At 41.9% G+C, this 26,289-nt stretch overlaps 1 protein-coding gene across 3 annotated transcripts; it reads right to left on the bottom strand.

The window, feature by feature from the left end:
- Window positions 1-1,708: 1,708 nt before the first annotated feature.
- Window positions 1,709-26,080, bottom strand: LOC137333995 (GATA-binding factor 2-like). Of its 3 annotated transcripts, none has more exons than XM_067998385.1 (7): window positions 25,932-26,080; window positions 19,005-19,242; window positions 13,820-14,207; window positions 12,942-13,274; window positions 9,417-9,562; window positions 7,013-7,138; window positions 1,709-3,052 (listed from the first exon to the last, which is right to left on the bottom strand). In XM_067998385.1, exons 3-7 carry the CDS (start codon window positions 14,055-14,057, stop codon window positions 2,762-2,764), a joined length of 1,134 nt encoding a protein of 377 aa, XP_067854486.1. In that variant the 5' UTR covers window positions 14,058-14,207; window positions 19,005-19,242; window positions 25,932-26,080; the 3' UTR covers window positions 1,709-2,761. The 3 variants fall into 3 exon arrangements, with proteins under 3 accessions (XP_067854486.1, XP_067854484.1, XP_067854485.1); XM_067998383.1 differs by having other exon boundaries at window positions 1,710-3,052; window positions 12,678-13,274; window positions 25,932-26,079; XM_067998384.1 differs by lacking the exons at window positions 19,005-19,242; window positions 25,932-26,080 and adding an exon at window positions 14,382-14,616 and having other exon boundaries at window positions 1,710-3,052; window positions 12,678-13,274.
- Between the last annotated feature and the right edge of the window lie 209 nt (window positions 26,081-26,289).

Here is a 26,289-nt window from a genome sequence, read left to right as displayed (position 1 = left end):
GTCTTGCTTTTCCTCCAGTTTAAGAGAATGCTGCTCCCCCCCGCCCACCCAAAAAAACCCCAGACTGCTAAAAAGTTTTATCGGTAAATGCCAATTATATACGTCATGTCCAATATATGTTCAGTAGAGGAGTGGAATTAAAAATCAAACTCGCATTTACATCGCACCATATCCCGTCCTCAAGGCAATATATGTCAACTCACTTCACAGCCAATGAGTTACTGCTTAAGTGCAGTCACTGTTGTTATGTTGGCAAGCACTGTAATATTGGACTGTACAAGTTGTACTTACATTTTTTATATCCAATTGCTATTTTGAAGGGACTACCCAGAGCATTCGTTTAAAAGCGTGTCTCGCACTTAGCTCCTCGATCACAGCATCTGTGAGCTTTTACTGTGTGAGCTGGTCTGATTGTCCCCCCCTTCCTCCGTCTAGTCGTTCGCCTCTTGTCCTTCCAGTCCCCACTTTCCTCCCCAAAAGACACTCTATAATCACAGTCAGATCTTAAAAGCACGGGCACAAATATTCTTCCCCCTTCCCCAGCACACATAAATTCACACAGCACAAGCACAGTGCTCAGAGCAAGGACAGCACGCCCAACGGGATAGTAATCTTTCTCCTTCCTCTTGTATCCTGTTTAATACTCTAGAATGGAGAATTCCTCACACTCATTTGGAGAATAATCTATGGGGAAGGGGCTGGAGTGGGAGGAGGCAGAGGAGGAGGAAGGGAACTGCTGCACAAATAAATTTTGAGTGAGACCTAAATTTTGACACCTAAAATAATGGTGAGACTGTTTCTACTCCATCATTTCTATTTTAAGTTCCCAGGTTACAATGTAGCAAGGATCTGGTTTAATTTAAATGTCACATTGATTTTGAAAGTCAATGGTACATAAATCAAACCCATATGATCATCGTAAAGCACACTGTCTCTCAAAGCAACCTTTAAAAACTCTCTTAACTTGGCCCGCTATAAAATCCAGGTAATAGTTCCAAACTCCTTCATCTTGAATACTTGCTGTCCTCCTTTTAAGATGCTTCATAAAACCTACCTCTGTGACCAAGCTTTTGGTCACCTGTCCTAATATCTCCTTATGTGGCTCGGTGTCAAATTTTGTTTGATAATCGCTCCTGTGAAGCGCCTTGGGACGTTTTACTAGGTTAAAGGCGCTGCATAAATGCAAGTTGTTTAATTTGGTGACACATTCTTAGGCACAAGCTATGACCTGTTTGGTGTTACGGTTAATAGGGTAACCATGTCCCAGAACACGTTAACTAGTGTTATAACTGGTTCACCTACTCCAACGTGTTTGCTGATATTGGGCAGTTTTCTTTTTTTGTTTAAGGAATGGTGTTAAAGGCGCAGTGTCCCTTTTTTTTTGAAACAAGTGTAAAGTGGAAGCAGCATTCTTTTCCCTTAAATTTAAATAAGATGAAGATGGCAAACTTTGTGAAGAACTTAGGTGAGTATTTATTTACTAGCCTGTGAAGTATTAATAATAATGTACAACAATCAATTATCTACACTGAAATTTTTCTCTCATGGAGTTGATGTATTTCCGGTACTGAGAAACCGAATCAGAAGATAGAGACTGATTCGTTAATCGGCGCAGGGTCAGACTTTCTGCCCCTCCCCCCGCCCCCGTCCTTCCAATCTTCCCCGCTCCTCTCCTGATTCTTGCTGGGATACTGCCCAATCGGTGCCAGGCGACCTCCCCCCCCATCCCTCCCCAGTACCTTTTCCAACTGACATTCTTCACCCAAGTCCATGAATGAATGGCAGCTGGCTATTTGACTATGGAGGGCATCACAATTGGGCCTCAATCCTATCCTCACCCGGAGTCCCCGGATAAACAATCAGAAGTGGGAACCCTGGCTAGTCCCCCCTCCCCGCTTCCCTGGTGCAATGAAAGGGGGAAGGGGAGTGCGCTAGAGCTAATTATAGCATTTCTACCGCCGCCCCAACTGATGCCAGTTAACTCAACACAGACCAGCGACCGAACCCGGGGACCTCTGTGGGCCACCCCTCCCCCCATCACACACACCAGCCGGTACATTTACCCCATTTACCCCATTTCTAAGAACCAATGACCTTTCCCCTCTCCCCATCCCCCATACGCCACTAACACAGAATCAGCACAAAACTTTCCTCTCAAATAATAAAATGTCTGCACAATATGAAATAATTAAAACAAGACAAATGGAAAGAAATATACTTCAAAGTTAAGTGGCTTTGCGTATTTTTTTTTTATGAGTGTTTTTTTTTAATGTTTTTTTAAAATGAAATCCGTACTGGAAAAAAAAGGAAAGGAATCCAGCAGAAGCTATTACGTTTTAGCAATCAATTTATCCCCAATTCTCTGATTTACAATATTCACATTGATAGCAAGGGTGATTATCCTTTGTATGTTTCTCACGCAATCCTCCCTCTTTGTGCCTTCAAATCAGTCTGAACAAGGCAATGCTAACCCTGCGCAACCACCTCCGATGCATCCTTGATGGGGTCAAATGCTTTTTAATTCGACTGAAGCCCTCCCACCCAAAAGTCTTGCAGGGCAAGCATTGGGGTGACTCATATCCCCCTCCCCAGCCCTCCCCCCCAACATAATGTTTCCAAACAACACATTGTCCGTGATTCTTTTTCCTCTTTTTTTTTAAAAAGAAAAAGGCAAGAACCTCGTGTACTGTTTTCTCTCTCCTCTCTCTCTCTCTCTCTCTCTTTCTTTCTCTTCTTCCTCCGAGGGAGTCTCCCGTGCCTTCTAGCCCATGGCGGTCACCATGCTGGAGGGGTGAGGGTGCCCGAACGAGAGGCTGGACGATGGGTGGATGGGGGTCGGCGTGGGCAGCATGTGACCCGCGTGGCTGAACGGGGGCAGGTGCCCCACGTGCTGCATGTGACCCGCCAAGCTGAAGGACGACGCCTTATCCTGCATGCACTTGGACAGCTCCTCGAAACCGTCTGACATCCTCTTGCTTTTCTTCGACTTGCTGGACATCTTCCGGTTCCTGGTCTGTATCCCTTCTTTCTTCATAGTCAGCGGCCTGTTGACCTAAACGGGGCAACACCAAAAAAATAAAACAACTTTAAGTCAATGAACTTCACCAAACACCAGAATCGAAGGATACTGGTTCTAAAAGGGTTAAATTATGAGGACTGGTCGCATAGACTCGGCTTGATTTCCCTCGAGTATAGAAGATTAAGGGGTGATCTAATTGAGGAGTTTAAGATGATTAAAGGATTTGATAGAGTAGATAGAGAGAAACTATTTCCTCTGGTGGGGGGAGTCCAGAACAAGGGGGCAGAACCTTAAAATTAGAGCCAGGCCGTTCAGGGGTGATGTCAGGAAGCACTTCTTCACACAAAGGGGAGTGGAAATCTGGAACTCTCTCCCCCAAAAAGCTGTTGAGGCTGGGGGTCAATTGAAAATTTCAACACTGAGATTGATCAATTTTTGTTGGGTAAGGGGATTAAGGGTTACAGAACCAAGGCAGGTAGACGGAGTTAAGATACAGATCAGCCATGATCTAATTGAATGGCGGAGGGGCTGAATGGGTCTGGCCCAGTGCTGCTTTTTTTATTTTGTTCTTCCACCCCTCCCGATTCTCTCCCCAAAGCACTGACCCATACTGGGGCACGGTTACACTGACACCAGCTGCCCTCTGGTACCACGGCCCATGCGGCCATTCTTCAACTGCGGGTCTGGACACTGAGTATCAACAAGCTACACCGCCATCGAAAAGAATGACGTAGAATTACATTGAATTTTACAGCACAGAAACGGGCCATTCAGCCAGTGTTTATACTCCCCAAGAGCCTCCTCCCAATCTACTTACTTCATCTCACCCTATCAGCATATCCTTCCATTCCTCTCTCCCTCATCTACTCATCTAGCTTCCCCTTAAATGCATTTAAGGAACCCAATCCCGTCCTCACCCTGTGTCCAAATGGTGACTGGACATCAATCAACAACGGGAACCCTGGCTGATTGTTTTCACATCCCTCGCCCAGGGGGCACTGAGGCCAATTGAGGTGCCCTGACCCCCGCTCCCAAAGGTCACTGTACCAACAGCCTGGTTATGACTGTGGACGGACTCCAAATACATTAGCAGCACCTCCCTCTGAACCTTATTAACACTTCTGTGAAGCACCTTGGGACACTTCACTACGTTAAAGACGTGAGTTAAATGCAAGTTGTTGTTATTTTGGCAGCAGCAATAACTCATTTAAAGTAAACCGGTGACACCTACGATAAGACGGTGGACTGAGGAATCCATTAATATCTGGTCACTTCTAGACAAACCGCTCGTTCCGGTTTAAAACTGCAGCCCACTTGGATGAGTGCTGCTCCTAGTGGTAAACACAGCCCCTAACTTCCGAATGGATATGCAATCTGCCTCACAAATGTCCCTCCTTAGCACTTGCCTCAAAGCAGTGACTCGAGAGTGATCGCACGCCCTCTTTTCCTTCCCCAAAGGCCATAATATCACAATTGTGATATCAGACAGGAGGGTGCCATGTTGTGCCCTCTTCCTACGGACAGGGGCGGCTGGGCACCACACTGTGGTCCGACATGAGGTCGCTGGTGAAATTTTCAATGTCTGTGAACCACCAGCTGCCCCTCAGCTGATATTAAGAAGTTCCCTGCATCCTTACCATAGAATCATACAACAGGGAAGCGGCCAATCAGCCCATCGTGCCTGTGCTAGCTCTTTGCAAGAACTGTCCAATTAGTCCCACTCTTTCCCCTTAGCCCAGTGAATCTTTCCTTTGGAAAAGCGAGTCCTGCAACAGTTGCATTGCAGTGGGTGGGAGATTGACTCCTCAAGGTGGTCACACAAAGATGGCTAAAATAAGAATCACGCTCTCAGATCAGCGACACAGCTACACTGTGCCTTGTGCATCGATGCACCGTGTTGCATCAAGACAGAAACTGCGGTGCAATTAGCTCATTGAGGGGATTGTCAGGGTTAAACTGTGGCTGCACAGTGCTCCCTAACAACAGGCATGTATCAGAATGAGTGGCCCAATGTGTTCACAATATTTCTACATCCATTGATGTGAAATAAAACGCAGTATTTTAACAACAATTTGCATTTATATAGCACCTTTAACATAGTAAACATCCCGAGGCGCTTCACAGGAGTGGTATCAAACAAAAATTGACACCGAGCCAAAGAAGGAGACATTAGGACAGGTGACCAAATATTTGGTTTAAGGTTTTAGCCATAGAATGCCTGAAAATGACTCCCATTTACATCTGCTGGGATAATGTTAACTGTAGATACATTAACCATAGAGCTGATAGGATTCAGGTTGATGCCCACGATTTTGCCCTCCATTTTATCCTCTGCCATATTATAGAGGGAGGCGGACAGAAAATAATGATACTATCCCACAGAAAGAGAACATGAAAAGCACACAAGCCCGTCTTCTGTTGCTGTTATACCAACGGGACTGAATTCACCAACGGTTCTGGTGTAAATCTGGCACCAAGCTATACTCGGATGTGTCAATTCCCCGAACAATAATCGGTCGCACCTTTCCCCCCTCCCCCACCTCCCCCCAGTTTGCTTCCTCACACCCCCTCTCCCTCCCACAAACGCTTGCTAGGGGTCAGAGCATGTTTGGTCAGCTGCTATGTTAACATATAGAATCAACACAGCCAGAATGTTACCCCCAAGATGTCCGACTGCCCTAAGTTTCAGTTGATGGGCACCCGAAATGAGGCAAATGTGTGTGACCAGCCTCTAACACCAGGCACTCCCAGGATCACATCTGAAACTCATGAAAACCAGGCCGGCTGCAAGTGAAAAGCAGCTATCTTAATGTCTTCATGAGCTCGGTGTCGTTCTCCCTTCCTTAGAATATTAATAGCGGTACCATACATATCCGAGCAGCAAGCTCAACAATGGCATCAGTACAGGGCTGGCTGGGGAGCAGATTGCCTGAGAAATGATGCTCAGCACAGGGGGAGACAGGAGGGCACAGAAAACAAACAAAAGAAAAAAAAATAGGGCAAACATAAATTTTAAATAAGGACGGGAGGGAGGGTTAATTTTTTTCCCCCCTAAAAGTTGAATGAGAATAAATGACTTTGGACAAGTGGGGGAGAAAAAAACAAGAGGGCGGAGAAATAATTGTCTTATCGCCCACGTTTACAAACTGGGGAAAGTAATTGTTTTGGCAACCTATGTTAAACATGGAACGCTTTAGAAACACATTTACATGCTTATCCTACCCCAGCTGTCAGATAACAGGTCTTGTTTCTTTCATCTAGAACGGGGTTATCTTGAGCACTAACTGAGAGCAAGCAAGAAAAAAAAACTTTTCAACTTGACATTTGTAGCAGTTACTTTGCTCGGCTTCCAGACTGTGATATCCAAATATTATTAAGTTTAACCAAAAAGTTGAAAATTCTAGAGAGAGAGAATTAAAAAAAAAGTTTGGAACAGCTCATCTCCGTAATTTATTATATTTTAAAAGAAAGGTTATTCTTTTTTCTCCTTTCAATTCCAGGTCAGTTTGTTAATTTCGGGTCAGTTCCATCAATTTGATTGGATGAGTTTAATATAAGGGTGCGTCCCCCTCCCCCCGTTATCTCCATGTCTGGGTGAAGGGGTGAGTGAGGCTACAATTAAACAACTAATCCATCGGGTTAAATAAAAGGGGAATTAGTTGGAATTAGTTTTTAAGTTTACAAACATTTGATTTATTGGGAGGGCCCACAGCGCTAAACAAACACTCTTGAAATCAGTCTCCTTTTTAATTTAAGATGCATTTTAAAAACTTAAGGAAAAAGACAAGACAATTATATACAGAGAGCAGAAATGCAACTCAAAGAATGATATAATATTTATCGAGGCTAAACTGCCCTCTCTCCCCCCACCCCAAAAAAATGACAATTTCAAAGAGCCAGGACCCTATAATTGCCCCTTCAGTGCAGATTATTCCTCTCTTGCCTAAGAATTCCACGGTGCTTTCTTATACTCTGAAGGGAACTGTTACTTACATTGTGCAGTTTGAAGTAAAGGCCACAGGCATTACACACCGGGTCTCCGTTCGCATTCCGTCGCCATAAAGTAGTGGTTGTGGTCTGACAATTAGCACAAGATGTCCCGGCTCTCCTGGCTGCCGACTGGATAGAAATAAGATGTGGGTATTTCACTCAAACTTCGCCTTGCGGTTATACAATTGGTCCAAAAGAAGAACAGAACCCGCGTTTAATGCACAGAGCACTTTATCCAGGCTCAAGGCGCTTGGCTCACATTGAGTTCTACTTACAGTAAGTACTATCACCGTGAACTAAACACCTTGAGTGAGTGCAAAGCCACTCATAGACAGCCGAGTTACCGCTCAATTTTGCCGATTTTCCTCAAATCGGGGGCAGTTCCTGAAGAGGCGACTGTTCTGTAGCGGATTCGTTAACACGTGGCGTTAACGATTCCGCTACAGATCAAATCCCCTCTGCAGATTTTAATAAGTCTAATCTTACAGCTCACTAATAAAATTGGCCTTCGTTTCTCTCCCTCTCTCTCTCTGAGCTGTCTATTCCGTTGGGTCCCTGAAATCATTTGGTTTTTTTTTAACATTTAACGATGGTGACTAAATAAATATTCAAGGTGTTTGAGCGAAACTTGTTAACCGAAATCTGAATTGTGATTTTATTTATTCAAAAATTCCCGGCGTGGACTGTACTTTGATGGAATTAAAATTCAGCCAAGAACTATTTCCCACATTCACACAGAATTCCATCCTCTCACTGCTCTCACATTATCAAATTCCCATCTAAATATATTAAAATGACACATCCATCGACAGTGTAGAATTGAATCAGACCCTGCATGAGGGGGCAATTATTTCATTTTTAGATGAGTTCCCTTTGCTGTTCAAGACTCTAAAATAGACCAGCCAAATACCGGGGAGGATTGGATCGTTACAATAAAAAGAATTATTTAAAAAGAAATACAATCTTTTTTATATATATTTCAACTCCCTCCACATCAAGGAAAAGAAGAAAAACATTTGTGAAACCGATTGACGATTGCAGGCAATCTACCTAACTGTGCACATAAAATGCTTTTAAGAGTTGCATTTATTTTTTTCTCTTCCCCCCCCCCCCCCCTTACTGATCAATATGACAGGATTTTCAACAGGCCTGCTCTATAGAAACTTGAAGGTCTCTCTCTCTCTCTCACTGGTCACGGAACACAACAGCCCAGTTCCTTATCTTTAGCAAACAGACATCCGGCTCGGAACCTGCTGTCAGTAGTTATAAAGGCTATTTAAAACCACCCAAACGAAAGTGCAAAATATTGGCGATTACCACAAAGAAAACTGTTTTTTTTTAAATAAATATATACACACTCATTGGGGACACTGTATGGATAAATCCAGACACTATCTCATTATGGGTCTGGTATTAGAAAGAAAATAAATACGTAACAAAAATATTATTAAATTAAAACAGTCTTTTTTTCACCCTCTTCGGTTTAATATCCACCGTTCATTAATAGTCCCTTCGGAGCACAGACCAAAAAAACTACATTCCTCCAACCCACTTTTCTCTCATTTCTATTATTCCTCTGGGACCTAAAATTTACACCCTTACTTTCAATGTGAAAATTAATTAGCACCAAATTCTATTTTTTTTAAATATATAGAAACCACTGTTTCATAAACTGCACCAGGCATAATGGGCAAATGGCGAATTATTTTTAAATATTTTTGTTTTGAAGTGGATTGGTTGAGGTGTGTAGGTAAAAACGCAGTGCAGACAGGTGTCATTTTTGCAAGATTTCCTTACATCTGTCAATGTAAATGATATTTATAATATATTATTCTCTATTTTTTGCACATGTTTTATGCTTCGTTGGTTGCAGTACTGTTTTCACTCTGGGAAATCTGGCTGTTTAAAGATGTTAAAATCATTAGCAATATGCTTTGGTAATTATCCTGGTCTCTGATGCAGATTTTTAATTATAGCTACACCCATACATGCACACAAACCCATACACACACATATATACACACATATACACAAACATACACAAATACACAGACACACACACATACCTACACAAACCCATACACACATATATACATGCACACATATACACACATACATACACAAACACACACAAACCCACACACACACACACATATACACATACATACACAAATACATAGACACACACACACAAACCCACACACACACATATACACGCACACATATATAGACACACACATACATACACAAATACATAGACACACATACATAGACACAATGTCCTCCCACATTCCCTCAATCTCAGGCCCTATCCCTGCACCTTGTCTAAGGTCCAATAGAAATTGCTAACAGTGGTTAGAATCAAGGTCACGATTATCATCACGCATCACACACTGGGGAAACCTACCAATCTCCTTTTAGGTTTAATGAGGGGTCTGTTCTGCCCATTCATCTTATGGTAAAGGCCACAAGCATTACACAGGTAATGTCCAGTCCCGTCCCTCCTCCACAGGGGTGTGGAGGTGGCTCCACAATTCACGCACTCTCGGCCTTCTGAAATTAAATAGAAATGAGAGAATAAAATCATTCAAGAGCCAAGAAAATTGTACATATAGATTTATATGTGTGTATATATCAGATAAACTAAAACTGCCAGCGAATAATGCCCAGCGAGTTGATTAGTGCAAGTTATTCTGCTAACTTATTTTGGGGTTTGTTTCAGATTATATTGACCAACCTAAGGCAGTTATCCCAGTTTTCTGTGTAATTAGCCCATGTACAAGTATTGGGACCAGTGCTTTCGCGTCCCAATCTTAGCTGCTCCCGGATCAGATAACATTTCCCCCTCCCCGCGATAAAACTGTCCAATTGCTTTTCCAACCTATCTCCTGATTTTTTTTCCCCTCATAAATTCCAACCCAACCATTCGATTTGGATCGGGACCTACCGGGATCAAACTGGCACGCTGCAATAAAATATAAATAACTTTTTTTATTTTAAAAAAATGAATTTCTAACCGATTCGCAGAGACAGGAGTGAGTAGGATGAGGGCCAGGAGACACACGTTTTCGTTTTTAATAGATTTACAATATAGGCCGGTGTACGAGGTTTATTAGAATGAAAATCGATTGATAAATATTTATTTATTTATGAGGACATTGATAAATATTTATTTATTATGGGGGCATAACACGTTCTGGGAGAGGTGACTAAACCAGGCCAATTGTGAATCGATTTTGTTAAGTCGAATGGCGAAAGTATTTTAAAATATTCATCTCGCCAAATAAACAATTGAATCCTTTCAGTTTTCCTTCGGAATCTGTAACTGGTATATGTTTTCCAACAGTTTAATGACTAGATTTTTTGTGTGACTCACGTGAATTCCAAAACAGCTTTCTAAAGCACACGGTGTACCCCCTCTTATTGCTACTTCTGGACAAAATAAAATTCTGGGAACTTTAGGGTTTTAAAAAAAACACAAACATTTCGCAAGGTCTGTTTACCCAAAGGGAATCTGATACAGTATTTAAGGCGCAGAACGCGAGGCGTTATTCACAGGAATATTAAGCGTTATTTACATAGCAGATTTAGTCGATGTGATGACAATAAACGTGACAGCCCAGAGAGGCCTCTGGCACTAAACTATCTGAAATATTTAGCCTGTGCAAAAAAAAATAAAGGTATTTCGGCAACACATCGGATAATCAGACCAGCTTTGAACAGACCAGGGCCATCCCACAATATTCCCCCTGAACAAGCATTAGTTAACACTCAACACAAACTGTAACCAGAACTGACCCTTATGCTGTGGATCCGCTTTTTGGATCCCCACATCACTGTCCCCCAAAATTAAATTATTTAAATTTCAGAATAAATTAACTTCCCCCCTCCCCCCACAAAAAAGACCGTTTCTAGCAACACTCGTCCTCCAAAGTCAAAACAGGCAGGTTTTTTTTAAAACTTGTGTGTGTTGAATTTTTGAGTTCAAGTTTCCAGGGAATGGGACACTTTGCAGATGCTTTATACAGTCAGACATTCTCCCGCTGACGCTCGTACGTTTCAGACTTTGTTTTTACTATATCTTGACTTAGAATAATGAGACGGATTAGTGTTTTGGAAAAAAAAAGATAATTATATATTTTGCATAACCCAGAAGGGCTAACACATAAAGCACATCAGTTCCTGTCAACATTAAATTTGTTCTGCAGGTCAGTCTGATTTCTGTGTAAGGGGAAAGGCCGCTTATTGATATTAGTTGAATGAAACAAGACAATTCAAATGAAATATAACAACGTCAGAAATCTACTCCATAAATAATAAACCCCATACAGTGTAAAACAGTCCTGACAAAATATTTACTGCAATAAAAACACACTTTTCAAGATTTTTTAAAAAGTTGGTTAATTAAGTCATCAAAAAGTTTTAACCAGCGGACAAGTCTCTTTTATTATTGCCAAACACATAAAAATGTAACGATCCCTCTACCCTTCCCCTCCCCATCTCCCACCCATCACAGTTCTGTATTTCAAGGTATTTATAGAATTAAGGTCACTTCATACAGATAGTTAACAAATATCAGTTTAATGTGTTTTTATACACGAGTTGCTAAAGTGATGGCTCGCGTGCACATCAGAGAGCATCTTCGGCCAAAGAGGAGGGCAGATGGACATTGTGTGGTCCTATCTCTCTGTGGTGTTGATGATGAGCTTTAGAACTGAGTGTTGTACAGGCTATGTAGGGTGCACCAAGTGTCAACTCCTGCCATTAACCTTGTGACTTTTTTTTTTGCCCCCGATAGCATGGTTTAGTCACGCACATTCACGTTGAGGTGGCGAGTGTGAGTGTGTGTGGGTGTGTAAAGAGAGAGACACACACTCATACACACACTAGCTGGGCCAACACGTTCAGTATGAACGGATCGGTGGGATTTTGATGTTGGGAGGCAGTGAGTGGTGAACCGAATAGAAACACGGGCCATCTAACGATGGATGGATGGGCGGAACCGAATTCTCCACGGTTACTCTTAAATCCCCCTTTTAAAACTTCTGATCGAATATGTGTGTGTTCTAACTCGCAGGCGAACATTTTAAAGGTTGAGGCCTATCATAATAGGACAACAACGATTTGTATTTCTTAAGATTTAATTAATGGTCTGATTATCTCTTGAGGATTATTTACTAAGGAACACAATTAAAGTGTCCCAATATTTAAAACAAGCCGCATAAACTACATTTATCTAAGAATTAATATATTCCGTTTCCCTGTCGATTCCCTTCTACAGAACTGCCTTATAGAAAGACATTTTTTAAAAAGATATTTGATACATTTTTAATTAAAATATATATCTGGGTCTTTGTTTTTTTTTAAAAAGTAGAACTATAGTATTTTTGATTTTCTCACGGTACAAGCTTATAAACGTACTTTTCTAAATAAGTCGATTTTAAGAAAACAAATTAATCGGGTGTAATATTTTATCAATAATAAAAGATAAAACGATCTATTAATACTGGGACAGGGAAATTCAAAAGATTTTTTGTAAATATAAATATAACATTGGAAGATTAAACCGTGATGGTGGGTAAAAAAAAAAATTTAAACGAGTTTATTTTAAGATATAATATATTTTTTTAATTAATTTTTTTTTTGATTTAAAAATTTAGATGCTTACCGGCACATGACCGTGTTTTGCTCCTGGATTTGGGTGTGAAATTAGAGGAGGCGCCGGCCAGGAGACCGCTGGGGTGGAAGAGGCTGCCGCTGTACTCGTGGGCACCGTGCACGTATGAAGGGTAGGTGGGTATAGGGTGGTGAGTGGATGGCGCACTTGTTCCAATCGATGACATAGTGGTCCTGAGTGGGCTAGAACATTCCAGTTTCATACCCTCAGTCAAAGATACATGATACTTAATGGATTCCTTATCATCTTGCCGACCTGCTGCTGCCGCCGCCGCTGCTGCCGCCGCCGCCGTGCTGGAGGGAGACACGGAGCTGTGGACACCCAGGTCGGGGGAGACGTCCTTCGGCGGGGTGGGTGGGAAACTGAAGAGGTGGTGAGGGCTGGAGGTGGAGCTGCTGCCGGGGTAGACGGTCAGGCCGCTCGCTCCGCCCGGGTGCAAGGGTCCCTTGGTGAAAGGATTGACGGTCCAAGCCGTGGCGTTGTGGTGATGGTGATGAGCCGCCGAGAGCGCCTTGCCGCTGTCTAGCCAGGAGATGGTGGGGCTGTGGAGTAGATGGGGCCGGCACACTTGGCTCCCAGTCAGGCGGGCTGCAAACAATTTGTGAGACATCCTTTTTAATAACTCAGAATCAACCAAAGCAACAAAAAAAAAAACCCCAAAATATCTTTCCTTCCCTTTTCAACACTTCCAACAGGGCAGAGATAAAACAATCCAATATCCAGATAGACCCAGGAGAGAGTGAAAACCCAAAGCAAGTGATATAAGGGGGCTCCTCCCCACTCTAACCTCACACAAAGTGATATCCTGAATTATTAGTAATCTAAAAAGCTACGATTTCTGAAAGTTTTGATTTCATATCCGGGAAGTAGTCGGCTTTTTTTTGCCCTCTCTCCTTCGAACTTCGCGAAACGGGAGGTTTTTTTTTTAAAGTCTCTCTCTCTCTCTCTCTCCTTCCCCTTTTTTTATCAATGACGAGTTCAGCGCAGAGTGAAACATAACGAGGAAGTAGAGCGCCTTGTTTTTTTTTAATAGAAATTACAAACTTTCCTTTTAAAAAAAACACAGAAATGTGCACATCCTTTGGGCGGGAGGAGGAGGGGGGGCGGTGGATATTGCGGACAGAATAACTCACCGTGGGCTTGGCGGTACGAGACGGTGGCACGGGCGTGCGGGGAGTTGCTGTAGTAAGGAGACACTGGGTTGCCTTGACCGTCCAAGTGATTGAAAAACACGTCGACTTCATCCGGAGGCAGAAGCTGAGTGGGTTCCATGTAGTTGTGAGACAGACCCGGGTGATGGGCCTCTGGGTGCTGACCGTTCAACACGGCGTGGTGAGCCATCCAACGCGGCTGGTCTGTAGCAACTTCCATGATTCCTTCGAATTATCACTTTTTTTTTTGTTTTGTGGGGGGGTCAGTTTTTCGGATTGAAAGCAAACAAAAATACGTCTGACGAATGGATTCGGTTCGCAGATCGCCTCTCGGTGCTGCACGAGTTAACACTGACAGTCTCACTCACACCTGCAACACAGGAGTAAAGGTCATTTATTTACAAACTGAATTTATATATATATATATTAAAAAACAATAAAATTAAAACACAGTCCACAGAGAGCAGCCTGTAATCTTCGCCGTTTAAAGTCAAATTCGTACTAAATAAACAATCAAACGCACAATATTAAAAAATGTACTCACAAGCTGTATTAAAAAGTTGAGCACAAACTCCCCCCCTAAAAAAAATCATCTATTATATTGTCTGACTAGTTTTAAACAGATAACTTCCATTTGGAGTGCAGTCAGTATAGGACATGCACGGCACAAGCGAGAGAACGAGAAAAAAATGCATTAAAGGGTTGCTAAAATGTAAAGCATCAGTGGTTTTTGTGTTACTAAAACCATCCCATGTCTACACTGGCGCCAGGCAGCCCACTCTGCTCAGTAGACATGAACTGGGCGACGCATTCACTAATAACTGCAATCAGCCAATAAGAGAGGGAGAGCTGACGGACCGCCAGCTAAGAGCCCCATTGGCTCTTTTTAAAAGAGACATATATATATACAACTTCTTAATTTACTAAATCTCCCACTCCCCACCCTGAAAAAAAATCAAACCTACTATAAAATCAACTGCATATTTTAGCGCCCAGGTAATGAAATCATTCTTTTAAAAGGAAAATCTAGATAAGTTTTAAATAACAAACTCAGTTATAAGAACCCACACGGCGGGGACAATAGGGTTTAAAAAATATATAAATATCCTTATTCCCAAACAAGGCTCCTAAAGGGAAGAGCGTCTGGTATTGTAAATGTACATTTTTAATAAATTGTAGATTTTCTGATAGGGCTTTTTTTAAAAAACCACTTGCAGTTTCATTGTAATTCTGGTTTACAGATTGGATTGAGTTGACCTGCCAATGAGTCACTTTTGAGAGACGGAGCTGGTCCCGGACTACCGAATGCCCTAGGGGTTAGTGCTTGTCTCTCTCTCGTCCTGTTAGTTTTGGGAGCTTTGTATTAAGTTTGGAAGGGACTGGGTTTGGGTTTTGGGGGGTAAAGCGGTATATAATTGGGTAATGGGAGGGCAGCGTTTGATACTTGCTCCGCTCAGTCACATACCCAGCCATTCTGACGCCGAGGGTCTGACGTCACCTATCTTGCAAAAATTTAACCAGGAAATGAAGTTCTCTCCCCCCCTCCCACTAAAAAAAAGTATTTTGAAGTTAGACGCAGAGAGAGAGAGAGAGAGGGGGCAAATAAAATTAGGCGGTGGGAATTGCGAGCACTCTAATCGAATCGATCCCTTCTCGATTTTGTATCTAACCTGCAACGGGAGTCAAAGTTTAATAAGTGAGGGAGTTTGTGCAAAGAGACCTCGAACCTATTCTTGTGTGTGTGTGTGTGTGTGTGTTTGCAGGCACTGTTTTCTCTGGAGCTGTAGCGAGGAGATCGTTCCATGAATCGTGCGGTGATCATATCCTGAATCAGCGATTAAGGCTTCAGAAACGACACGACGGAAACGTCCCGTATCCCTCCTCCCGAAAATAAAACCCCTGCTGAATTATTCTTTACTGCTAAATGTTTTTTTTTCTAAAAAAACTAAAATAGGTACGTGGGAAGGGGGTGAGGGTGGGTGTCGGAGAGCCGGGGTTTCGAACACCGAGTTCTAAAATCGATACGTAAAGGAATGGTAAAAGTCGATTATTTAATTTTTTGTTATTGTTATTGCACCGTCTCAATTTAAACTGACCAATTGGTCACAAGTTAATTCTTGCAGATGTATTAATTGTTCAAAGAGGGACGGGTCAGGCTGACAGGCGTGTGTGTTCAGAGAGGTATCGGTGGGGAGAGAGGCTGCCCCTTTTTGTTTTGCAGGTTCAATCTTCCCCTCACATCTGGTTCTGTTACACCTTGTTAGAGCCGCGAATCCAATACATTTCTAAACAATGTCCGAATCTTGTTTCAACGTGTGGGCGATCTGAGGCATTTTGTTGGCTCCTAGCTGTGTGAAACTTCAAATGTTTTTGTTTAGACCAGATATTACCCGATTTCCAAATCACCTCAGGGTCTGATCGGTACACGATCATTTTTTTTCCAAGGAAAATCAGAATTTAAAAAAATAATAAACAGCCAACTGTCCCTCGGTATCATTTAAACGTCGGACAGACAATAAACGGTTTTAAACTCACAATCACATTCTGGCTTTTTAACATTTTTTTAACCACGTTTCTGTAACACTTACAAGGGTGAGAGAAGATAATTCCAGATAGATATCCCACCGCTGAGCCCACTTTACCCCATCTCGGCGGGGCAAAAGAGGTTTTCAAAATCACGAGGGGGTTTTGATAGAGTAAATAAGGAGAAACTGTTTCCAGAGGCAGGAGGGTCAGTAACCAGAGGACACAGATTTAAGATCATTGGCAAAAGAGCCAGAGGCCGAGATGAGGAGAATTTTTTTACGCAGCGAGTTGTTATGATCTGGAATGCGCTGCCTGAAAGGGCGGTGGAAGCAGATTCAATAGTAACTTTCTAATGGGAATTGGATAAATACTTGAAGGGGAGAAAGTTTGCAGGGCTATTCGAAAGGAAAATTGGATAGCTCTTTCAAAGAGCCCGCACAGGCGCGATGGGGCGAATGGCCTCCTGCGCTCAATGATTCTATCTCCCCGTATCCTTTAACTAGAAGTGTTCGCCGGAAACAATATCGAGAATCTTCTAAGCCAGGCCGACAGATTTAAAATTTAAAAGGGGCCACAACGTTCCAAATGTTATTTTTCTTCACCGCCAGAAAATCAAATTCTGCACCGAGCGTGTGTGGGTAACAGAGTCCACCGGGTAACTAGAGAGAGTCGTAACTCATTCTACTTAAACTGACAATTCATCTGACTACACACACTTCCTCCTGTTAACTATTGTTCAGTTTTTTAAAAATGCAACTGGGAAAAAATACAATATTTATTATTTTTCGGAGCAAATTTGCGAATCTCCTGATTGCTCAAAGGAGGCTGTAGAATTGGGCAGCCAGCTCCCTTGGTTCCACATCTGTTCAGAACACTGAATGTATCAGAGAACACGACTGTCTCCTCATCCTGATCCCTTGCCTTTTAGTTCAAGGTAACCTCGTGTAAACGAACAAGCGGCAAAACCTCCTAAAGTCAGAACTCAAAACCGACCTACCATCACCAGCGAATGCAGCTCTATCTAGTTATCTAGTTATTTAGTTATCTAGTTATTTATTTATGTGCGACCCCCTCCCCTCTCCACAACGCGCACCCCTGTCGTGAATGTTACAAAGTGCCCTTAAATTAATTTCTAACCCATTTTTATCAACGATCCGATTCTTCTATCTGTTCAACTGATCGCGGGACTGACTCGCGCAGGGTGGGTTTCTGAATTAATTAATTCCAAGTTAATTTCATGCTGATTACTACAAATGTGCATTTAAATGTTTTTTAAGGTGGGGGGAGGCTGATTTATTGATGCAAATTGAGACGGGCTGGGATATATTTAAAACAAGCAGTTCTGATCAGCTTCAGAACTAAGAGAGATCCAAAGGAGGGGGGGCACACTTTTATACCTAATGACCTCGCTCTGACCTTCAGGATTTGTGGAAAAACCATGAGCTTTTTTTTCTCTCTCCTCCCCCCTTCCCTTAAACTAATCCCAAATCGGTGCTACAGGATCAAAGTACCAGGTCCGCTAGGGATCGGGTTAACTGAATCCCATTCACAAGCGCCGATCTCCCGCCTGGTTAAACCGTAACCGGCTCTCTTTCCACCCGAAAAACCCCCCATTCCCCCCGGGAGAAAACTGCCACTAAACGCGATTTAATCTGCAACCCAAACACTTCGTGTACGGGGGTCTAAATATCCACAGTGCCCACTCCATCTCACCCCGCGAAATTCATGTCAATTTTATGCAAGAATATGGAAGACGTTGTAGATAACGTACACGCAATCTTAATCCATGGGTATCTGCAGCGGTTAAACCCGGGTTTAGATTCGCTGTTTCTTGTCCGCAGAACAGGGGAAAAACGGAAATAGTAATAGAAGATATTGTGTTGTAAGAGGCAGAGAGAGAGAGTCTGATAAACAGCTGGAGGATTGATCCCAAGTTTACATTTACAGGCTGACGAATCTCTTTGAATTAGCAATATCTTCAGGTTAAACTTTCTTTTAAGACTTGAAAATGAACTCGGGGCTAATGATTTAGATTCAAATTTCCATTCCCTGAACCCACCTCAACCCCCGTGTTAATAACTTTTGGAAACCTATTTTATTAATTAAAAAGGACGATTTTTATTAATAGTAATCCAAGTGATTTAAATTGTCGAATGTACTATAAGTTTTAATCAGGTTAAATGAGTGACTTTGCACGGAACAAGGACGAACAATTATTGTAATCCATTTATCGCCTTGTATTTTATGTTTTTATAGATTATATATGTATAAAACACGCAGCTTGCAGGTCAGCAAGCTGACGAGGTACGGATGCTGTTAGAAAGGCTACGTTACTCAACAGGGAATGTTCATTGAAAAGAAAACCTATTTAATGGGAAAAGGAGCTGTGAAGCTTTGGGCTTTCAAATTACGAGTGAAGATGCAATTTGCACGATAGATAATCCTGCGCTGTAAAAATCACCCTCATTTCAACCTATGGACAAAAAACGCATCATCTTTCCGAACCCCAGACTGATGGTTCGTAGCACTCGAAAATCAAGTTAAAATCTCGCCTCAACCCTTCACCCTCGTTCAACAGCGTTTCGAACTGTGAAGTAAACAAGATTCTTGTTTACAAACATTTCTAAAATAAGTGACTGACCTTTTTTGGGAAGCGATGGGACGCAGGCTGATGCAGGCGGCGCTTGTCCGAGGCGACTGCTGCTGTGATGGGCGAGCAGTGATACACAGTGTTCCTCCTGGGGGGGAATGGGTGTTTAATGGTACTGGCCCCAGCGCTGCTGCGGCTCCCGACCCAGTCTGGCCAATGAGCTGATGATTCAGGTAACCAAAATTGAGACACGTACGACTCTGCTCAGAACCAGCTCTTCCGGGTTAGGCTGCAACCCAAAACACACACAGCCTTCAGGTAAAACATTCATGCAATGTGTGCAGTACATCACTTCTGTAATACATTCAATAAAGCGTATCATTTACACAATGTATACAATACACTACAACATTCATGCAATGCGTACAACACAGTATATCACTCCTGTATGCATTAAATATAGTATATCATTCCTGTATGCACACAATACAGTATATCATTCCTGTATGCATACAATACAGTATATCACTCCTGTATGCGTACAATACAGTGGAGTGCATACAGTACAATATAGCCGTAATACACACAATACGGTACATTATTCATGAATGCATACAATACAGTACAAACCTATTCAATACATACAGTGTAACTCATGTCTTGCTTACAGTGCAACGCTCCTTTAATGCGTTCAATACAGCACAACACAAATCTAAGATATACAATGCCCCACTCAATACGTACAGCACAAGACGTATGAAATGCACACAGTGCAAAACTCAGGCAATGTATACCGTTCCGTACAACAGTCATGCGGTGCACGCAGTGCAGTACATCATGATGCATTGTATACAGTTCAGTAGTCATGCAGTCCGTACAATACATAATTCGTTCAAACAGAATACAAGTGTTGGGCACGTTACAAAACTGGTACATCAGTTCTTCGTGGAAGACATTTACTGAGAAGGCCATTTAAACGTGTTTCAAAACTCCACAAGTATAAGCTTTCAGAATGCCTTCGATGTGTGTATGTATATATAATATGCACAGTCACACATACAATCACACACATACATACACAGAATCATACACACAGTCACACACATACACACAGAACACACACACAGAACCATACATACACACAGAGTCACACATACACAATCACATACACACAGTCACACACATACACACACAGAACACGCACACAATCACATACACACAGAACACACACACAATCACATACACACAGTCACACACATACACACAGAACACACACACAGAACCATACATACACACAGTCACACATACACAATCACATACACAGAGTCACACATACACAATCACATATACACAGAGTCATACATACACAGTGACACACATAATCGCATACACACAGTCACATATACACAATCACATACACACAGACTCACACAAACACACCGAGTCACACATACACAGAGTCACACATACACAATCACATACACAGAGTCTTTAATATGCCCACGTTCTACATTATTGGTGTATCATAAAACTTTGGAGTGAAGTCGTTCTATAAGTACATGTATATTTAAATATGTATAAGAAGACACGCGAAATACATACAAACATTAACGAATTTTTATGAAAAAATATTATTTTTATTAATATATTAAAATGTTGTGGAGAGACCCCGGGATATTTGAGTCTGGCAACTAAACTACGCCCGTCTTCACTGCTCACTTATCCCCTTTCTTCAAGTGACGATCCATTTGTAAAGGAGCCGCTGAGGATGGGGCAGCTATTATTCGGCCCCTTTCACTAGATTAGAATGTGAGTTACGGTGCGCTGGTTGATAAGTCCTTTATGACCTTGTCATGCCCATTAATTAAATAAAACCTTTGCAAAATGTCTAATTTGGATGGGGGGGTGAGTAGAGAGGAAAGTGTCACGTTCAGAACTGTCGGGTCCAGACTGACTGATGCTTGGCTGCAGCCTTACAGCAGTCACGGGAAAACACTCGAGAGAGAGAGAGAGAGGAAAATGATTTTATTCAAACGTTTTAAACAAAATGATCCAAAATAATTTTCCGTAGTGACGTTTTGTGGTTTATAAAATATTTACACTTTATATTTTTAAAACTATGGCCCTTGTGCGTGTCTTGCCTCACACATATCATCTGCTTAACCTGCTTGAACTATTGACCATTAAAGTATCCACACCTTAACAGATGTTTCGCTGTAATATATTATAAATATAGTTTTACACTCTCTCTTCTCAGCTACATTAAATAGGCCCCTTCCCCCATCCCCGCTGATCTGCTCCTCATGGCAAATCGCTCCCGTTCCCCTGTTTTCAGAATTAAATACCTCTGTACTGAGGTGATTTTTTGAGAATTTAAACAACTGCGAGGTGGGATTTTTCTTTATTTTTCGTTCAGTGCCTCCTGTACAATAAGACAAACCGGTTAAAGGGAATGGGGAAGGAATAAGATGCAGAAAGAACGAGGTGCGCCTATCTCTGAACCTTCGGGGGGGAGACATGGGGTGGGGAGCATCGAACTTGTGAAAGTGCGGAGTTACGTACACATTTTATTGCTGACTTTAATTAAATGCTTCCCCCTCCCTCCCCCAACATTAACAGCACAGATATTCCAATTCCATAAACTCTGCAAGATATTTCACCTTAACCTGACTTGAGCTTACTTTTAGATGAGATGCAGTATTTTTCTTATTACCTGTGTGAGATGGATGAGTGATGCAGTAACCTTAACAGGGAGAGGTGGGGAAAGTGAGAGCTTTATAAGGCAGTTATGTGTATCCCTGTTCAAGTTTCCTTTCACTATCAAATACCCTCAGTTAAATGTTAGAGTTACATCTCCGAGAGAGTGGGGGGGGGAAGGAATATAAATATTACAAAGCAGAATTATTGCCGAATACGAATTATGTTTACAGTTTTACATTTGCTAACGATTCGCCCACTTATTCCGCTCCAGATGTTTTTTTTGTGGCCGGGACAGTTCAGATCGCCGATTTTCTCTCTCTCTCTCTCTTGTGTTATATAAAGCTGTTTAAATCTTTCGTCTTGTTTTCATCTAGAGGATCAGGTCTGGCTGCCGTTACAAAGATTATTCATTCTGACACCGGGCAGAGAGTGCCCTGCGTGTAGCAACGAATAACATGTCCTTATTTTAAATAAACTGAATCTGGGTTTCTTTTATTTTGCGTGGTGTGTCCTTTGTTTTAGGCTTGGCACCTCGACAACAAGCTTACATTTTTAGAGCAGAAAAAAAACCCGGAGTCAGATTGCAACAAAAGATTGCTCATTTTCAACCGCTTGAGCGAAAGAAATATGTTTGTTTAAAATGCAAAGCTGTGTAAATCTCAGGCACGGGACTGAGCGGCGTGTATCCCGGGCGAAGCAGGTGCAAAAACCTCTCCAACCCCAGCCAGCGAGAGAATAAAATAACATTTATATATACTTCGTTTTTAATTTTTTTTTTTAAAAAGCGACTCTTTACCCAGCCGGTCACTGTCACAACCCCCCTCGCACCAGACTGGGATATTGGTACAGAGAGAGAGAGACAGGAACCAGCTTTTTAAAAATGTAAACTACGATTTGGGTAAAGCGTTCTGCGATTGTGAATTTAGACTTTAAATTCTAACCCAAAGGTGCAAATCGACCGAGTTTGCGGTTACACCCGAATTTATCCAATAGGGTGGACTGGGCAATTGAATTTTTAGTATATATATAATAATAAAGATAACTGTGTGGCATTAAACAGTCCAACACCAACGCAAAAGCATAGAAAATATAGCAGTGCAGACATCGCTCCGTACCCGCAGTAATCCGCCTATTTTAGCATTAAACCCTTACATTAAAGCACAGACATTGCAAACAGCAATATTTAATATCTAATAATGTAGAAAGTTGAATGACTCTGGCAGATTAAAATCATTTTATTTCCTCCACTATCTTTTGCACAAGTGTATTTTAAATTTACCGGATAGTGTCTCATTAGCACAATGAGTGCGTTGAAACAATTATCCATCTATAATTAGTCTATCTAGCACAACTAGAAAATAAACAGGGTACAAACACACACATGTATATGTAATCGATTTCTGTTTATTTCCTAGGAATTTTGCCATATATAGGTAATTGTGTACGTATGTATATGTATACGTATGCATATTTATATTGTTTATTTTCATGGGGTTTTGCTGTGTATATATGTGTAATTGTATATATGTGTAATTGTATATATAAAATATACAGTATTTTCCAGAAGTTTTACCATATGTAGGTCATTGTGTATGTGTGAATATATATCTCTGATATACTGTTCATATTCTAGAGCTCTGCTATATGTACAGGTAATTGTGTGTATATATATATATATATATATCTATAATATACTGTTTATTTTCTAGGGCTTTTGTCATTTTAAATCAGATTAACTGCCCTCCGCGGGGTTCTGAAATTGCTCTAATTTTCAAACCCAGCCACTCGCTGTCACTAATTATCAGCCTGGGTTCAAATTAAGATTTTTTGCCCCTCCAGCTCCTATTAACAGTGAACAGCGACCGATCACACGGGAGCTTCGCTCTCTGGACAGTCCCATATGGAATCTCAGCTGTCCGGACCCGAGTACACTATCCGGCAGACCTACCTTCTGAACACACACTCTCTCACTATCACTCACTCTCTCACTGTCACTCACTCTCTCTCTCACTCACTCTCACTGTCTCACTCTCTATCACTCTCACTCACTCTCACTCTCTCACTCTCTATCACTCTCATTCACTCTCACTGTCTCACTCTCTCACTCTCAATCTATCACTCTCACTCACTCTCAATCTATCACTCTCTCTCTATCACTCTTACTCACTCTCACTCACTCTCTCTATCACTCTCACTCACTCTCTCTCGCTCTCTCACTCGCACTCACTCTCTCTCTATCACTCTCACAATTTCACTCTCTCACTCTCACTGTCTCACTCTCACTCTCTATCATTCTCTCTCTCTATCACTCTCACAATTTCACTCACTCTCTCATTATCTCACTCTCACAGTCTCACTGTCTCACTCTCCCATACTCTCGCTCATTCACTCTCACTCGCTTTCTCTCTCACTCTCAATCACTCACACTCTCACTCTCTCTTACTCTCTCAATCACGCTTTCTCTCACTCTCAATCACTCACTCATTCTCACGTTTTCTCTCACTCTCATTCTCACTCACTCAGATTCTCACTTTCACCCTCTCACTCACTCTCTCTCACTCTCTCACTTTCACTCTCTCACTCACACTCACTCTCTCTCGCCCATTCTCTCACCCACCCTCTCTCTCACTCTCTCTCTCACCCAATCTCTCTCACTCTCTCTCACCCACCCTCTCTCTCGCCCACTCTCTCACCCACTCTCTCTCACTCACTCTCTCTCACCCACTCTCTCACTCTCTCTGTCACCCACCCTCTCTCTCGCCCACTCTCTCACCCACTCTCTCTCTCTCACTCTCTCTCACTCACTCTCTCACTCTCTCTGTCACCCACTCTCTCACCCACTCTCTCTCACTCACTCTCTCTCACCCACTCTCTCACTCTCTCTGTCACCCACCCTCTCTCTCGCCCACTCTCTCACCCACTCTCTCTCTCACTCACTCTCTCTCACCCACTCTCTCACTCTCTCTGTCACCCACCCTCTCTCTCGCCCACTCTCTCACCCACTCTCTCTCACTCTCTCTCTCTCACCCACTCTCTCACTCACTCACTCTCTCTGTCATCCACTCTCTCTCGCACTGTCTCTCTCTCTTACACTCTATCTCTCTTTCTCTGAACAACAGCCCTGCAAGCAGTGAATAGGACTGCGAACCGTCTGAACACATACAGGCTGAGGGTGTTGCCAAGGGACCAGCATAAACCCTGGCAATAATTCGAGACTCGTGTATGTGTTTTTTTTCTCTTTCCCTCTCTCTCTGCACCTAATTCGAAGATGTTATTTTTAAGACGGACACAGTAACAGAGCGAATTAAACACAACTCGCCGCTGCCGTCATTTACATTATCACAATCTGTACAAGCCCCGCTCATTGTGTCCCCGCTTGCACCCTTTGTTCCTTCTCTGTCACTCTCTGCGCGACTTGATTTTTCATATTTCGGATGAATTTGTAAACGCGGCGGAACAAAAGCGGCAGATCCGCCCCATCAGAGACTGTCCCGCGGAATCGCACAGCGGCCGTTCAATTTATTACTCAAACCTCCACTTTACTTCTCGTCGGATAAAAAAAATTGTAATTAAACGCAAACATGAACTGTACACAGACCTGTATACATGTGTACACAGCCCTGTACACAGACCTGTATACATGTGTACACAGTCTTGTACACACAGCTCTGTACACACAGCCACATACACAGCCCTACACACCTATACACAGCTCTGTACACACACCCCTAGGTACACAGTCTGGCACACAGTACTTATCGATGCAGATGTCATATTGTCACTATATAAACTTTACACATCTCTATAAACTTTACAAATGCTGTATATATAGAGTTAGATTTATAGATATGTGCATTGTATATACACTATTGTAAATCATATACTAAACGTACAGTATATTAATCTATACAGTATATGCGCATTATTGTATGGCTTCTATATAAACATTACTATCAAATCTATGCAATATATAAAATGCGCCACACATGTTACGTATAAACGCATCAGATATTATATATGCATCCACCGTATATTATACACAAATGCACCACATATCTTATAGAGAAATGTACCATATATTAAATGTATAAATAGACTTCGTATATTATATGTAAACGCACCCAATATAGTATACCTAAATGTACGGATATTATATATAAATGCATCTGTATTTTATATATAAATATACCACATATATTATGTGTTCTGTTAATTGAACCACAAGCGGCCAAGATCTCATTTAGTTTAAATATATATTTAAAATTGTGATTTCCATACCTGTTACAGGACACAATCTGCCTCCAACGACTTGCATTTAAAACCAAAGAAATAAAAGGGGGTTATATTGAGAGAGAGAAACCCTGCCTGATTTAATACCGACACACGGAGTGGTCACCCCGTCCGGTTATTCTAAGACTATCGGAGTGAAGTTTAAATGGATATTCCTCAGATTCTCTCCGAAGTGTTTATATCGAAATTAAAAATCTAGGCGAGACAGGAGGGCGGGCGTCCAAAATACACGGAGGTGTGTGTTAGAGGGTTACGGTACAAAATGGGATTTAAAAAAAATATATTAACGGTATTAACATCAGAATGGGCCAGCACCAGAAATAAATATTAATCACAGATCAGGGAG

This window comes from Heptranchias perlo, chromosome 17, assembly GCF_035084215.1.
Source record: "Heptranchias perlo isolate sHepPer1 chromosome 17, sHepPer1.hap1, whole genome shotgun sequence".
Lineage (NCBI taxonomy): Eukaryota > Metazoa > Chordata > Chondrichthyes > Hexanchiformes > Hexanchidae > Heptranchias > Heptranchias perlo.
This window is presented reverse-complemented; position numbering and strand designations above follow the sequence as displayed.